General features: G+C 40.7%; 1 protein-coding gene and 1 long non-coding RNA gene across 3 annotated transcripts in view; one reads left to right on the forward strand and one right to left on the reverse strand.

Moving 5' to 3' along the window:
- The window catches only part of ubr3 (ubiquitin protein ligase E3 component n-recognin 3), a 45,781-nt gene that overhangs the window by 2,360 nt on the left and 28,415 nt on the right, over positions 1-15,006 (reverse strand). For both annotated transcript variants that reach the window (XM_074659342.1, XM_074659340.1), the window contains 9 exons: positions 12,278-12,363; positions 9,016-9,121; positions 7,279-7,379; positions 6,081-6,205; positions 4,092-4,199; positions 3,720-3,845; positions 3,252-3,431; positions 1,557-1,766; positions 1,231-1,370 (listed from right to left, as the gene is read on the reverse strand). In XM_074659342.1, the coding sequence (XP_074515443.1) occupies positions 1,231-1,370; positions 1,557-1,766; positions 3,252-3,431; positions 3,720-3,845; positions 4,092-4,199; positions 6,081-6,205; positions 7,279-7,379; positions 9,016-9,121; positions 12,278-12,363 (1,182 nt within the window). The remainder of the gene's footprint in view (positions 1-1,230; positions 1,371-1,556; positions 1,767-3,251; positions 3,432-3,719; positions 3,846-4,091; positions 4,200-6,080; positions 6,206-7,278; positions 7,380-9,015; positions 9,122-12,277; positions 12,364-15,006) is intronic.
- LOC141782702 (uncharacterized) lies at positions 1,009-1,371 on the forward strand. Its single transcript, XR_012597158.1, has 2 exons — positions 1,009-1,141; positions 1,177-1,371. It is a non-coding gene; the product is annotated as an uncharacterized LOC141782702 (long non-coding RNA).

Consider the following 15,006-nt stretch of genomic DNA (forward strand, 5'->3'; position numbering starts at 1 on the left):
GTCAGCACATGTATTACATCGTTTTTATAGTACAGATGGTAAAAGTACATTGACTTCTTGTACGTTACCTGCAAAAATAGTATCCTATTCTATAACAATCAGTATAGATTAGGGCTGTCAAAGTTAATGCGATAACGCGTTAACGCAAATTCGTTTTAACGGCACTAATTTCTTTAACGCATTAACAAAATCGATCTTTCGGAGGTTGTTGCGGGCTCAGTTTTAGAGCTAGAGAGAAGATACTGGTATCATATGAAACAATAAAACCTAAAGAATCCATTGGTACCAACCATGTCATACATAGCTTGTTGCGAAGGAGGTTGAATAATGCTCCAAACCTGCGCTTAATTTTGGCGAGGAAAAACTGGCATGGCCATTTTCAAAGAGGTCCCTTGACCTCTGACCTCAAGATATGTGAATGAAAACGGGTTCTAAGGGTACCCACAAGTCTCCCCTTTACAGACATGCCTACTTTATGATAATAACATGCAGCTTTGGGCAAGTCATAGTCAAGTCAGCACACTGACAGCTCTTTGAGCATATTTGTTATGCTTAATGCAGTACCGGTGAGGGTTTCTGGACAATATTTGTCATTGTTTTGTGTTGTTAATTGATTTCCAATAATACATATATACATACATTTGCATAAAGCAAGCCTATTTGTCCACTCCCATGTTGATAAGAGTATTAAATACTTGACAAATCTCCCTTTAAGGTACATTTTGAACAGATAAAAAATGTGCGCTTCATTGTGATTAATCATGGACAATCATGCGATTAACTGCGATTAAATATTTTAATCGATTGACAGCCCTGTATAGATACAATAGATACATACTGTATACAATAAGTATGTATAATATTGTATAATTTAAATAGTTTTTTGTAAAGTGTACATATCACTGTCAAATCTGCTGTATATACTGACATGTATACATGCATACACTGTACTGTCCACCTAGTAAGTCATGAGCAATTCACCTACTGGTAGCTTAATGTTTATGTTTGCTCTCCAGCTTTGTTGTCCTTGTTTTTATCGATGTTTCTATTCCTGTGTATGTACAATGAGAGACAAAATTCCTTGTATGCATACTCATACCTTGGCAAATAAAACTGATTCTGATAATGGAACTGGGACATGGTACAGGAATATTAAAATGTTTTAACTGTATAAAGTTTAACTGCATAATACTGCGTGGCATTAATGACTGTGTGTGTGATGAGCCGTACCGTAAATCGCGGTCCTCCTCTCCGTGGGCATCTAGGTAAACAGAGCCCCACAGGCAGAAACGATGTCCACGAATGATGATGATGACTGAGGCATTTATCAGTAGAAAGATGCCTGTAGCTGCGCCACAATGTTGGGAGTGCTGTCAAAACAACAACAAAAAATGAATAAAAAATGATCCTGACACTGTCAAACAGCTACAGAAATTCAGCTTGCAATGAGGTATAACATGGGTAATTTTGCTGCAAATTAAGATGTGTTGGCGTTCATGTGGAATAAAAAAAAAGATAACTATATGGCACTGCTTTTGAAGCACTGGGAAACTTACCAAAACACATTCACAGATACCCTGCTGTTTGCAGCACGGGCCTTTGAGACAGACGAAGGCGCCACAAACAAGGCAGAGAGCGGGATCTTTTGGCACTTTTTTGCAGGCAGTGCAGGCCTTCCTGTGATAGTACTGGAAGATGATATTATAGTTGTCGGGTAGCTGGAGAAGACGGGGCGCCGCCCACCGAGGTTCCTGGACAAGCAAGGTCTGCAGAGGAGAAGACAGACAGAAGTAAGAAGTTAGTAAAATATACTGAAATTAGGCTATAAATGATTGTGCAGTGCAGTTATTAATATATTTTGTCGTCACAATCTTCCCCGCTCTTCCCAAAACTCTCACAAAATATACAATTTATATAAACAAAAAAATCAGACTTGCTGTCAGCCTGCACTGAATGAAATCAATTCACCGGGTCTCAACTTTCCTAGTTTTTATGACGTCCTTCGGCTCTGAGATGAAATAATAAATAACTTCCTATGATAAGTATTAGCAAGCTAAATTGACATGCAAGACATTTTCACCAAATGATGTACAACATCCAAGGTTACTGCAATACTGACTGACGAGGGCATAAGACACATGGCTAGTTTTGCCAGTCACTCTCCTCAGAGACTCTAGCAGCTCTGGGCCTTGTCAACCAAGGTTGAAACTAATTTCAAAGTGTCAATAGCACTTGAGTTATGTGAATCGTTTACAGGACATCAAGCTCAAAATACATGGTTTGAATATTTAATTGCAGAGAGAGTATTCAAACTATTTCTTTGAAACTCCAAAGCTGATTAAAGCTCAACTTCTCATTCGACAATATGCTGATATTTTCTGAATTCAAACCCATGTTGCACAATGAAAGCCACGAGGAATTAGCTTTAGTTAGAACTACTATTGTCATACTGGATGGTAATTTATGTTAACATTCAGCTTTGAGTCCTGACTTACAAGTTAAATAAAAAAAACAAACACATGGACAGAATAACTGGTAAATAAGAGAAGTTATCACAATTGTTTTATACTGTATCTTTAAAATATTTTGGACATCTCATCCACATGTGATTTCATTGGTATATACTTGCTGTCTTTTGTATGAATCATAAGTAATAAGGCTTCAAAATTAACACAGAGATTCCGCAATACTGCCTTAATGAAAATCTGCCATTACGCCGGCTTTGCTTTTTTACACTGAACCAAACAGCAGCATGATGCCACCCCGATGTGTGACTTTGTATGCCGGCATTATGGGAGAAAAAGAGGCGTGACGAGTAACACAACAGCATCGGCATCTAGTAGTAGTAGTCCCGCCGTGCCGGCTGTCCCTTTTACACAGACATCGATTCGGCTCTGTGACTACAGTACCTCCGCTGCTGGCTCAGTGTCCCCCCATTCTGTCTCCATACCTTTTATATAGAACAGCGAGGCGGAATAACGGCGCAACGCTCCCGCCTTGGACAGGCAGTGTGACAGGGGCTATTGATAGGGCAACATGATGACCCTTATCGAGAACGATAATACATGAGTAAAAAATATTTGAGCTCATTTCACTGCAGCAACAGACCTGCCATGGTCAGAATAGATTTAAAGAATAAAACCCAGTGAGTTATCTGTGAGTTTCAAGAGAAGAATATAGATATATATCGCACAGCACTGTCATATTATATACCGTATGTATAACATCTGGTCTGAAATTCACACACATACCAATGATTGCTCAGCCTGCATCTGAGAGAGCCCTGTGACCTCAGCGCACCACTGTGTCACCAGGTCAAAGGCGCTGACCGCCCACTTCAGACATGAGGCACTGTGCACGATGCTGGAAGGCTGAGGGGCCGAGGTTAAGAGCCCCAGACACACAGCCAAGGACGAGAACTCCTCCCCCTCCTGAGCACACACAAACAAAAGAAAACAGCTGGTGAGGTCACTCGCTTTGCTTTCACTAACACCTGTGATTCATGGGAAGTCAAAAGATCCAAACTATAGTCTACAAATGTCCTGAACCGCCTCATGTTTATTGTATTGAGATATCAATCATGCTGGTTTCATGTCATCATCATGAAAAATTTAACAACAATGTAGACAAGATGAGCAGAAGTATTGACCGTTCTTGCTGCAAGGATACAAGGGTAGGGCAGCTTCAGCAGGTAGGATGACATTTATGATAAAACCTACCAGACAGCCAGTCAGGTTGTCTCCGTAGAGGTGATGCTGCAGGAGGCAGGAGAGACGCAGGAAGGGCAGGCAGAACTGCTGAAGGCTGAACTCGATAGACTGTGGAGACCACACACTGGAGATCAGCTGGAGAGGGAAATAACAGTAACACTTGATCAATAACCAGCCAACAGCTTGCTGATAACACTGTGATGTATATCTCCCCTGGAGATTAGTGGAGATATTAGACCACTGTTTCTCAGGGTAATGGCCAATTCATTGTTTAAAAGAAAATGAAAAAGAGCAGAGCAAAGACAAGACTGAGGGGAGAGGGAGCGCCCTCCTGAAGGCAGTTATGTCCTGAAGCGCTTAACAGTCATTTTAGTGCCTCACCATTGATGTTTCTTCAGCGTTCACCTTGTAGACACTCTTGTCCTTAGAGAGCTCACTGATAACGTGACTGAGCAGCGCTTCAAAGGATGTCTCGGCATTTGCAGCATTCTGTGGCACAAAATCAAAACATTGACGCGATATGTAATCGCATATTAAACAAGCACAAATTCGCAATAGCTGCGACCACACAGGCACCCACGCATGCATTCACACACATAAACAACCTCACAAACACTTTCTGCTGAGTGCAATGATGCACAAGAGTCTATGGCACATGTGTCACTCATTTACTCAGTTACGCTTTCATTTGTCACCCCTTTGAATGATTTCACAGATTCCTGCCGTTTCTTGCAGAGAACATGTATCATAGCCTACAAGGAAAACGAATGACCCTTAACCAAGGACAAAAACACATAAAAAGAAATAAAATGGTCATGGCATTATCAATCTATTGTCAGTTTTCAAGTATATGAATGTCACACATCAGAATAAATAATGCAGTTCAGTTTAATGCTTCACTTGTGCATCTTCCTAGACCTCCTCCTGGGTATAAAATGTGCTGCACTGTAAAATATAATGACTTATGCAGAATAAGCAGAGGACAATAATTCTTTCCTTACAATACATCATCTGATAAGTGGTAGAGACATTACTGAATGTGTGTTCTGATAAAAATTCAACTGGTATGGCTAGTATTTTATATAGAGGAAAAGCTGCATGCATTTATCAAGCTGAAGGTGATAGAATATAAAACAGCAGTCTTATCTCGTCTGCTGTCCTTTGTCATAGATTTATAGGGGAGGAATTTCAAGTCCATGGATTTCCTTCCTCTAGGCTCTGATCTTTGTTCAGACTGCATCTTTTTTAACAACTTCAATTTAATTACAGTGGCGCTCTACCAAATATGGATGCCGTCCTCATTGTGGATTTGAAATCCATCTTAATGGCAGCTTGTGAATGCCTGCACTACTGTTCATGACAGTGTAGTAGGAAGATACTAATCCAAAACCTCCATTATGGATGGAAACACCCTAAAGGGGAGGGTTTCAGCTATTTGTCTTTTGACGTTCAAGCCAGCTACTCACTAATACAGATTTAATAGACTGAAGACTGATAGCCAATTAATGCAACACTCTCCAGCAATCACACTTTTCAAGATAATGAAGATCGACTGTGGAAATCACGTAAATGAAACAGAATGAGGCTCAATTCATCTCAATACCAAGTCATACGCAATGATTTACTGTTGTTATAGACTGGTTCTAGGGAACAATGAGAGGATACAACTGGTTCAACAAGCAGGGGGATTCAAGCAGACTTTTAACACCCTTTGAAAATGTTACCCAGCAGGGTTGAAACTGCTCAGAGAGCAGAAAATAAAGTGGAGGTTCTCCTTACACAACTATTTCAGCAGTTCTTAAATGTTTTATGCTGTTGTAAGTGCTGGACCATTACTGTATCTTTACAGTATGACAATGTTTTAGTTTAGTTTTACAAACTGATTAGGGATATACAGAGATGTATCGATTAATAAATGAATCGCCAACTACTTTATAATCAATTAATTGTTTTGAGTAATTAAAAAAAAAAAAAAAAATTCTCTGATTCCAGCGTCGAATATCTTTGAGTTGTGTACAAAAAGAGACATTTTAGGACGTCAACTTGGGCTTTGGGAAACACTGATCAACATTTTTCACAATTTTCTGACATTTTATAGAGCAAACAACTAATCGATTAATCAAGAAAATAATAGACAGATTAATTGACAATGAAAATTGGGCAGCAATTGGGCAGCAAATGGGCAGCATATTATTTCACTATCAACGGTTACTCTGTTCCCTGGTCTACATCATTAAAGCATCTGAGCATTTCAGTGAAAGAAAGAAAAGAAAGGGGAAAAAGACCTACTGTATGCATGACACTTGAACATATGTTTGGCATCAGCGTGCCATTAAGAATCAGGCTAATTCAATGTGACCTGACTTTTACCTTCTTGAGTGCTCCAGATGTGCTCCAGGCCTGCCTTTCTTCTGGGCTGAACTTGGTTGAGAGAGCAGTCAGAGCCTGGGCGAACTGCAGGTTGTACAGCATCTTCACCACACAGGTAAAGTGCTCTACACAGGGAGAGAAGGTGACACTGATTATATAAACCAAGCCAAGTGGAATCATAAACAGAAGTGGAGAAGCACAATTTACACAGAAAAATTAAGAATGAATTAATCAATTAATTAAGAATGAACTCATAACATGTTTCAATATGTGAATTTAAAAAGATCTTGTAGCATTAAAAAAGCCAGTTCAAGAAGGTTGGCAGCTATTCAAAGGAGCATTGTATTTGGTTTCTCAGTTCGGCATTGAGAGCCTCACTGAACAGCGTGCAGGATAATTAGCAGAGCGTTTCAGGTGGAAAATGTAGCCTGAAGGATATTCAAATTTGGTTTAAAGGAACAACAAAGAGTGCCATTTGTTTTCTTTTACAGCAAAGAGCTGCTGACAGCTCCACTATCCTGGTCACGGTGACAAGTGTCAGTACACACAATTAAAAAGGTAGAGCTAAAAAAGGAGGCCATCCCTTTATAGCAATCAAGTGCAAAGGACCCCTCAGGGACTGATCATGCCTCAACCTTTCTATTTCTCTAAAAATAAAAAAAAGCCTGTAACAGTGATACGCTATGTGCTATGAAACACCACGACCTTGAGGACAAACTAAATCATGATTCTAACTATGATGTTAGCCGTTTCAATCAAAAGCCACACTATCCAATAAATCCACTTTTACCATGTTCCAAAAATCCTAATTGTCCCTGCCAGCGGTCAACCGAATTTAGTCATCAATGAAATGATCTGCCTGCTGCGACACTTCTATTAAACATGACCGCAGTGTGTTGGGCCAAGTCTTTAGGTGGCCCTCCGCCTTTTTCTTGTGAAGGGGTAACATGGAGGAGATTCAGCGACAACAAACCACAGATGAAGGGCACACGAAGGAAGTGCAGCCCTCCCATCACAGGGGTCGTGTTTCTCTGATCCTCACGGCCAAATAACGGCAACAGGAGCATAGATAAGAGATGTGAAATGCTTCTTTCCAGCACTCAGCCCTGATTACTACTGATAATGGGGCTGTCCTTGTCGAGCAGCCACTGAGACACTCCCTACCTACTCTCTTGTAGTGTCGTGATGCAGACTGTACCTTTTCGCAGAGGCTGTGGCATTGTTAGCACAAAGATAATCAGGAGGGATGGGACATCTCGAAACAGCATGGGTACCTCAGGTTTCTCATCATCAAAGCCACTGCAAAACATGCAAAAGAGCTTTTAATCAGAAGGTACTGTATGCCAAATAGATATTGTGATGGGGGAAAAAACAAGAAATACATGAATTTATTCATCAACTAAAACCAATATGTTCATGCAAATAGTGAAAGACAGGTACTCTCTTTAATAGAAAATTACACACCCATTATAAATATGGCAAATATTGGCTGTGCGGCTTTTTACATAAGCCCCTTTCACCTCATTACGTTAATGTGATGGTAATTTAACACATTCGTCTGTCTCTCTCTCTCTCAAATATCGTGGGAGCATTGTCTCTTTCAGTCAACGCCGTAACGTGTGAATAAAGCCCGAAGGAACATTTATGTCTGAATGCTAAAAAGCCATCACTTTAACAGCTTGATGAAGGCAGCGCTGTTACATATTGCGTGTCTGAAAAGGACTTTTTTAAAAAGGTATGAGAGCAAAGGTCTTGCTGTGTAGATCGTTTTAAATTTGCTTAACAAATACATGGCCCATTCCTCGTATTCCCCGACCAACTTCCTTAATGTACACACATATATTACATATTCGGCCTGTGTGCCATCTCCATTTAAATGTCTTCTTGTGCTGTTGACTATTTAGCGAGGCTCCAATCTCCACTCTACTCTTGAAAGGCCTCGGGGGCTTTGAATGAGAGGAACTGCACTAAAAGAATAATACCTTCCATTACCAAAGCACTCACCAGTTAATTCCACTGTGCATTGGAGGAAAGCCTCAGAGGACAGAGCGTTCAACCCTGCTGAGACCACTGCATACAAACTATATTTGCACGCTGTAAAACCTTCATACATTCCTCTCTGGTTTGCCCAGTAGAAATAAGGCAAGAGCAATGCTTGGCTCTATGTAGAAACATTTCTCTTTGTCCTATTTAACTAGGCTAGATCGGGTTGACTGCCTAAGGGTGTCAATGACAGTGCTCCCTCCCAAAACCCTCTCAAAGTATTTTTAAACACCAAATGGCTCCCCTGAGAATACTGTATGGCTGTGAGCACTTTAATAGTAACAGGTGTAGAAGCTGTCTCACAACACTAACAGGGAGGAAAGGTTGTTCAGGCTCATCTTGTATTGTTAAGTGCTGCCAGTAGCTTTTTATTTATTTTTTTACAACCAAAAACATTTGTGCATATGAAAACATGTTCTGACGTGCAGTGGCGATTCAAGACAGAAAAAGAAAGCGTGCGGTAGAAACTATGTCTTTTTTATTATGTTAAATACGGGTTTCTGTTGAAGCTAGGTGGACAGCTGGGAGCTGAGATGCTGTGCTGGTGCGGTGTTGGTGTGGTGCAGTTGTTCTCAGTACAGTGAATTTGACAGGGTCGTTTTGCTCTCTGTGGAGTGCCCGGTAATTTGCCAGATGCAGCAATTATTGGTATCTATGGAAACGACGCATGGTCCCTTTTCTGTTTTTAGCTCCTCTTTGTGTGGAGGGAAAGCTGTTGGGGGCAGGACGAAATGGTGGCGTTTAGAGAGGGGACAAAGTGGCCCTTTGATTGCATGTTTATGTGAGGAAGGAAAAGTGTGAGGGGAAAGTAGAGTGGGGGGTATGACGAACGTACGAACAGATTTATAGATTTGCTGTTAGCAGAGGTACTTTAGGAGAGAAAGTCACTCACTCTGCCTCTCTGCTTTGTGCAACCTGAGTCAGCCTAGTCCAGGGGTTGTAGGCTGAATCGATGCTATACAGACGCATGTGCATGGCCAGCACATGGAACAGCTGATCTGAAAGAGAGAAAGAAAAACACCAAAAGACATCATTGTCATGTTCCCGACAAGGTCTGACAGGAACAAAACCAGCAAGTGTCTGTTTATCTCAGTGTCCGTTGTCACGCCCCACCAGCAACCGGTGTAGATCAAATGATGAAATCAGTTGACTTGAACTGACTGCAGGCTAATGGTTTGGCTCGGATGAAACCAGGCCAGGCCAGATGGATACATGGTAGCGCCTGATAGCCTTGAGCAACTCTTTGGTCAGGTCACACCTGTTCATTGTGATGCTAATGGAACATGAGGAGAGACCCACTGTGCACACACAATCTCTCGTGTACACGGTAGCTTTTAATAGCAGGACAATTCAAAGCCTCGAATGTCTTTGTTTGTCGAGAGCAAACCTGTTATAACTACCAACATTTATGATATTACACATATCCGCAGCATGGGCAAAAGACAGGAAGTCATTTTAGATGTTAAGTAATATATTCTAAAATGAAGAAATGTCCTCGTCTTTCTTATTAGTCGAGAAATAAATGAACAAACATATTCTAATTATGAACTCAATTCAAGTCCTCCAAAAGCCAGAAATTAAAAGAGCATAAGAACAATAGATTTAAATCACATATGAACCGTGTATGAATCCAGCGGCATTAAACCGATCAGTTTCATTTAGTTTCATCTTCAGGTGAACTCAACAACCTTCTGTATAACGCAAACCTTTTTTTCAATAAGCAACACTAATCCTATTTGATTTTGTTTTACAGGGAATTATGATGCTGTAATGCAGCAAAGTGCTTCAAATAATCAGCTCTGCAAATTTGACTTGTGTTAACTGTCGATACTTAGAGCAACACTGCCCTCCACAGGTAAACAAAGACACAGCATAAAGAAAGCAAAGTGTCAGCCCTTCGTTGCATCCCATTTGTCCTCACTACGGCTTGTTTCCTCTCATCCTTCACTACCGCTCACCTCTTGCCAGGAATGAACCTGGCAGAAAGAAGGAAGGAAGAAATAGTAAATGTTAATAGAGGAGAGGTAAATAAAAATTGAAAGTGAAATAGCCTGTTTTCTTAAAAAGTCACATATACCCTTTCCCCACCAAAATTAGCGTGAATATGCATGTTTTTTAAACACGGGAACGACGTTCGATATCTCAAACCTGCCGGAAAACAGAGCTAGTAAAGAGTAAAAAATGTAACGGTGGTTACTTCTTTTTTTATCTGTTACTTATTCAGTCTCTTTTTCAAAGTCTCAAACCAGATTTGGTGATTGTTTGAACAGTGGAAAGACTAATCAAGACAGTTTTGATGAATTTATTTTTGTTTCTATTGAGTTTGAAAGAAGTGCGATTCGATGATCGGCAAGGTATCATCGGTGTCTGTCTATCGGCGAAAATTACAATTGTCTGACGGCTTTGAGGAGCATACTAATTGTATGTTTTGTACGTTAACAAATTATTAGAATTGTCCAAATCCCGGTTGATTTATTGATTATATATATATATATATATATATATATATATATATATATATATATATATATATTCCTCTTGGGGCATATGATATACAGTGGTGTACATGTAAAATCATATCAGCTACACCCAAAAATGAGGAGGGTTAAAGTATCAAGTACTGAAAGTCTGCACAACTGAGGTCAACATGATTAACATGCCTGTAAACTCCCTACACAGTAGCAGCCACACAGTCTCAAAGATTAATTCAAATATTTGCAGTTAAATAAACCAAGGGCATGGTGTTTGGAGGCTGACTCTCTAGAGTTGATTTAGCCCATTTCAAGGGAATTGCAGGCAGCTTGCCTCTGTGGTCCATCGTATCCTCATCACATGAACTGAAGGAGTGCCTACTGGGAAACAGGCTTAGAAACCCCATGAGCTCTCAGTTAGCACACGTCTGCCGTTTTCCTTTAAATCCATTTCCCTAAGAAGAACGAACACTAATGTACTGCAACTGAGTAAATTTGGCCGTCAGCATGGCTACGTGGTTAATGTAGCTAAAAAATGGCAAGCCTCCAGTGTGAAATCTCTTTTCAGCCACTCAAGGATGACAGGCCATTTCACTGCAGCAGACTCAACTTTCACAGACTAATTAAACAAACAGAAAATGGGGTGTAGTCTGTACAACAAACTTAACTCTGACACCATCACTTTCTATTGCAATATCCCAGGCTTCATCCACAAATATTTAATACAATTTTGATCAGTCATCAATACAATAAATGTTGGTAGTGGTCGCCTTTGTCTTTGAGGAGCTAAGACCAGTTTTCATCCTCCCCTAGACACATGCCCTTGTCAGCTGTGACACAATCAACTAAAACAGCACTTGACCCATTTGTCTGCTTCATTTACCCTGACTGCTCCCAACAGCTCACCTGGGACAGCATCTATCCTTGCCTGCCGTTGCTAATCGACCTTTTGTTTTTTCTTTTTCTTTTAATGGTTCAGCTGTAACACGGAACAAAGGGTTTGATCTCAAGTCAGACACTTTATTACACAGAGGCTCATGGGAAATGATATACAGCCACCTGCAATAGACCAGATCGGCACTGCGTCATCGAAAAGGCCACACCCCCTTTTGGAGGATAGAAAACAGAAAATAGAAGTCAATGCAATTTATATTGCAGCCTCCTCTCCCACTCAAGCTAGCTAAGCTAACTAATCCGTCAGTAGAAACTGTCACAACATCATTTAGCGATTTACCACACTGACAGTGAAAATTCACGTATCTTATGTGCCTCAAATCTCAGTGTGAAAGCCTCCTTTGACTCACTACAACACCTTTTCCCGTTACTCTCTGTATGTGACAGCGCCTTTCTTTCCCCCAAAAGGGGGCGCGACCATGGCAATGACGAGATGCCGGTCTGATCTATAACACTTCACTGTAATTGTCAACCTAAACAGCAGAATACATCTGACATAGCACAACATTAAACTCCCATTTTATTCAAAAAGCAGTGAAAACACTGCAGGTTGCTGAAAACCAACAGACAAAGCACAGGTAAACAGTCAAAAATCTGCATAAATTAAAAGGGACCAAAAAAGGTACTCCCCTTGAAATAATACAACACATGGCAAATTAGCAAACTTCTAAGATTTAGAGGAGAAATTGTATTGTGAGATATAAAAGATGAAGAGGTCCCACTACTCACTGAGACAGGAGCGTTTGGCAGACGCACTGGCCCCTCCAGAACACAAGTTTCCTCCTCGGTGCACAAGTTCCAACTCCAGGTTGGTCCTGAGGAGACAGAGCCATGAGTATTATTAGGTAGCAGGCACACATATGAAAACAGTTCAACATATGCATATGTAAAACACTCACACACAGACATACCAGAGAAACCCTACCATAATTGTCAAGCATAACCCTTTAAAAAAGGTATACTATACCTAAAATTAGCCCATCACTCACCCTCTCAAGCAGGTTACGTCGAAAAGATTTTCACACATATTTGCAAGGCAATTTTATTCATAGTATATCTGATTATCGGTAAAGGTGGGGTTCAAACACTACCCCACCCATGGACATTTAAGAACCCACGTTTACCCCAGACATAAACCGCAAGCAGGTGAACGGAGATTCAAATGTTTTGACCATTTTTGACAGAACAAAGTTAACTGGAGATTATTATGGTTACATTAACTGGTTTCTTTGAAGCTGACTCACAATCACCAATTAACTTCACCTTAAGTTATATTAAACTTCCTGCTTCACCGATAGATAGTTGGCTAATGACAGCATCATAGTTTACACTTGAATCAACAACCCGTGTGTGAGACATCTGGCCAAAGAACAAGTTGGAAGCATAATTCAATTAAATGAACAAATAGGCCCAAGTGTGCAGCGCAGTTGTGCTTTAGAGGGTAAATGGAAAATGTTTATATAGCAATATATCAGCCAAAATATGTGTCTATGTATCAAAGTTATAACTGAGATGTGCATTACACAGCACAATTAGTTTGGTAAATATTTTAATAGATATTTATTTATTTATCTTAAAGTATACTGTTGTTATAAGCATCTCATCATATAATCGAGCAAGCGAGTAAAACGTTTTTTGTCATGTATTACAGGTTACATGGGATGAGTCACTGACACAAAATGATCAATCCTGGATGCAGTATTCCTTTAGAAAACAGCCATTAAAATGGAGAGTGTGCATGCGAGAGAGGGGTCGTGTCTATAAGGTGAAACTCTCGTGAGATGGTTAAGGTTAGGATAGGTCTTCAGGCAGCGAATCTCGTGAGAGTTTTTACAATTTGTGGGTTACCTTCTAGACACAACCTGAGCGAGGGGATGGAGGTATTGGTATAAAGGGCTGAGTGTCATCATATTCAGCTTTTGGTTACGTAGCCTGCCTCTTTTACCAGTTTGATTAGGAAGATGAAAGATGCTGCATAGTCAAGCCATTTGCCATTTAATGTGCCTGTTTTGCAGCAGCAATTCCATATCAAGTAAATGACAGCTTTCCAAGACTGATTTTACACAAGCCGGACCATTAGCATAAAAGCTGTTCCAACCACAGTTCATGCATAATCCCCAATGTGCATTTCCCATGCATATCCAAACACATTTCACTCCTGAATTTTAATTCCCCAATACCAACCAAAACAGTGAAAAAAATAAACTAAAAGCTCTAACAAAGTACATAGATGGTAAAACCAGATAGGTATTACTAAAATAAGACTGATCTGGGCCCGTTTTCATCTTGCCACTGGCCATTTCTTTCTATGGGCCAGAGAGGTGGGGGCAAATCCTTGGGTTTCCTGGGAGAAAAAGCAATTTCACATAGATAATGCAGCCACGGTGAAGCTCCATCTGGCTTTTGCTGATAAGAGTGCCCCTGTGACAAAGGAATTTTCCACTCCTCAGGCAATTTGCGCTGTTCATTGAACTTCAGAGAGCCAACAGGCACCCAGACACACTCAGGGGATCTTTCTGTTCGTGGTGGAGGGCTGAGGGAACCACAGTGTTGGGTGGGCAAAGGGTCTGGATGGTTACGCTCCAGGAAGGGCAGAGCTTTTGGAATGGGAGTGGTGAGAAGTTAGAGACCCCAAGCTGAACTGAAAGCCAGTCACTTCTATGACCTGTGACCAGCTTGTTGTGAAGATACACACACCTGAGAAAGGACTATAATTGTTTTTTCAAGATTACGTTTCTGGCCTTTTCGCCAGAGGGCGGGGGGAGGGTGACGTGCCAAAATCAAACGGGGACATCGCAGTTGCATCATATGCGTCTTAAACCACTAGCTCACCCCAAGATGCTCCACAACAATGTAATATAAAGGAACTGTGTGAAGGAACACTTAAAGAGCAGTGGTCCAAAAATTCAGTCAAAGGAGGTGAAATAAATCCATACTCAGTCAGACCTAACAAGTGAAGATAGAGCAAGAGTCAATACCATTTTACTGTGGTCTGAAGTGGCAAAGCTGCTAATGTTACTTTAGAAGGGCACTATTCTTGCAACACCTCCAGGACCAATGCAGCAGTATAATGACAAGTATGAAAAAAAACAAATCAACAACACCTTCACAGCTCCCTGAACAAGTTTGAAATGCAAAGCAATCCATATATTTGGTGCAAGTGCTATGCAACAACTGCAGTATTGAATTTCCATTTCAAGGTGCCTTTCTGCAGTAAAGATGCTAACAAAGCAAGACTCTGACACAGAGAGGACACTACTGTCTTTTTGCATGGACAATCATTGTTATTCAAGCTGAGAAGCTGACATTAAGAAATAGAATTGCAAAGTGTTCTTCTTCTTCAAGCGAAAGAGCAGGCAGACATTTATCTCACTGGTTTCAACAATCAGTTGCGTGTTGAAGCATGTGTGTAAAAATGTGATCACATCCGCACTGCATTGTGGGTCGGGCTAGAAGGA

This window comes from Sebastes fasciatus, chromosome 14 (genome assembly GCF_043250625.1).
Source record: "Sebastes fasciatus isolate fSebFas1 chromosome 14, fSebFas1.pri, whole genome shotgun sequence".
Taxonomy (NCBI): Eukaryota; Metazoa; Chordata; class Actinopteri; order Perciformes; family Sebastidae; genus Sebastes; species Sebastes fasciatus.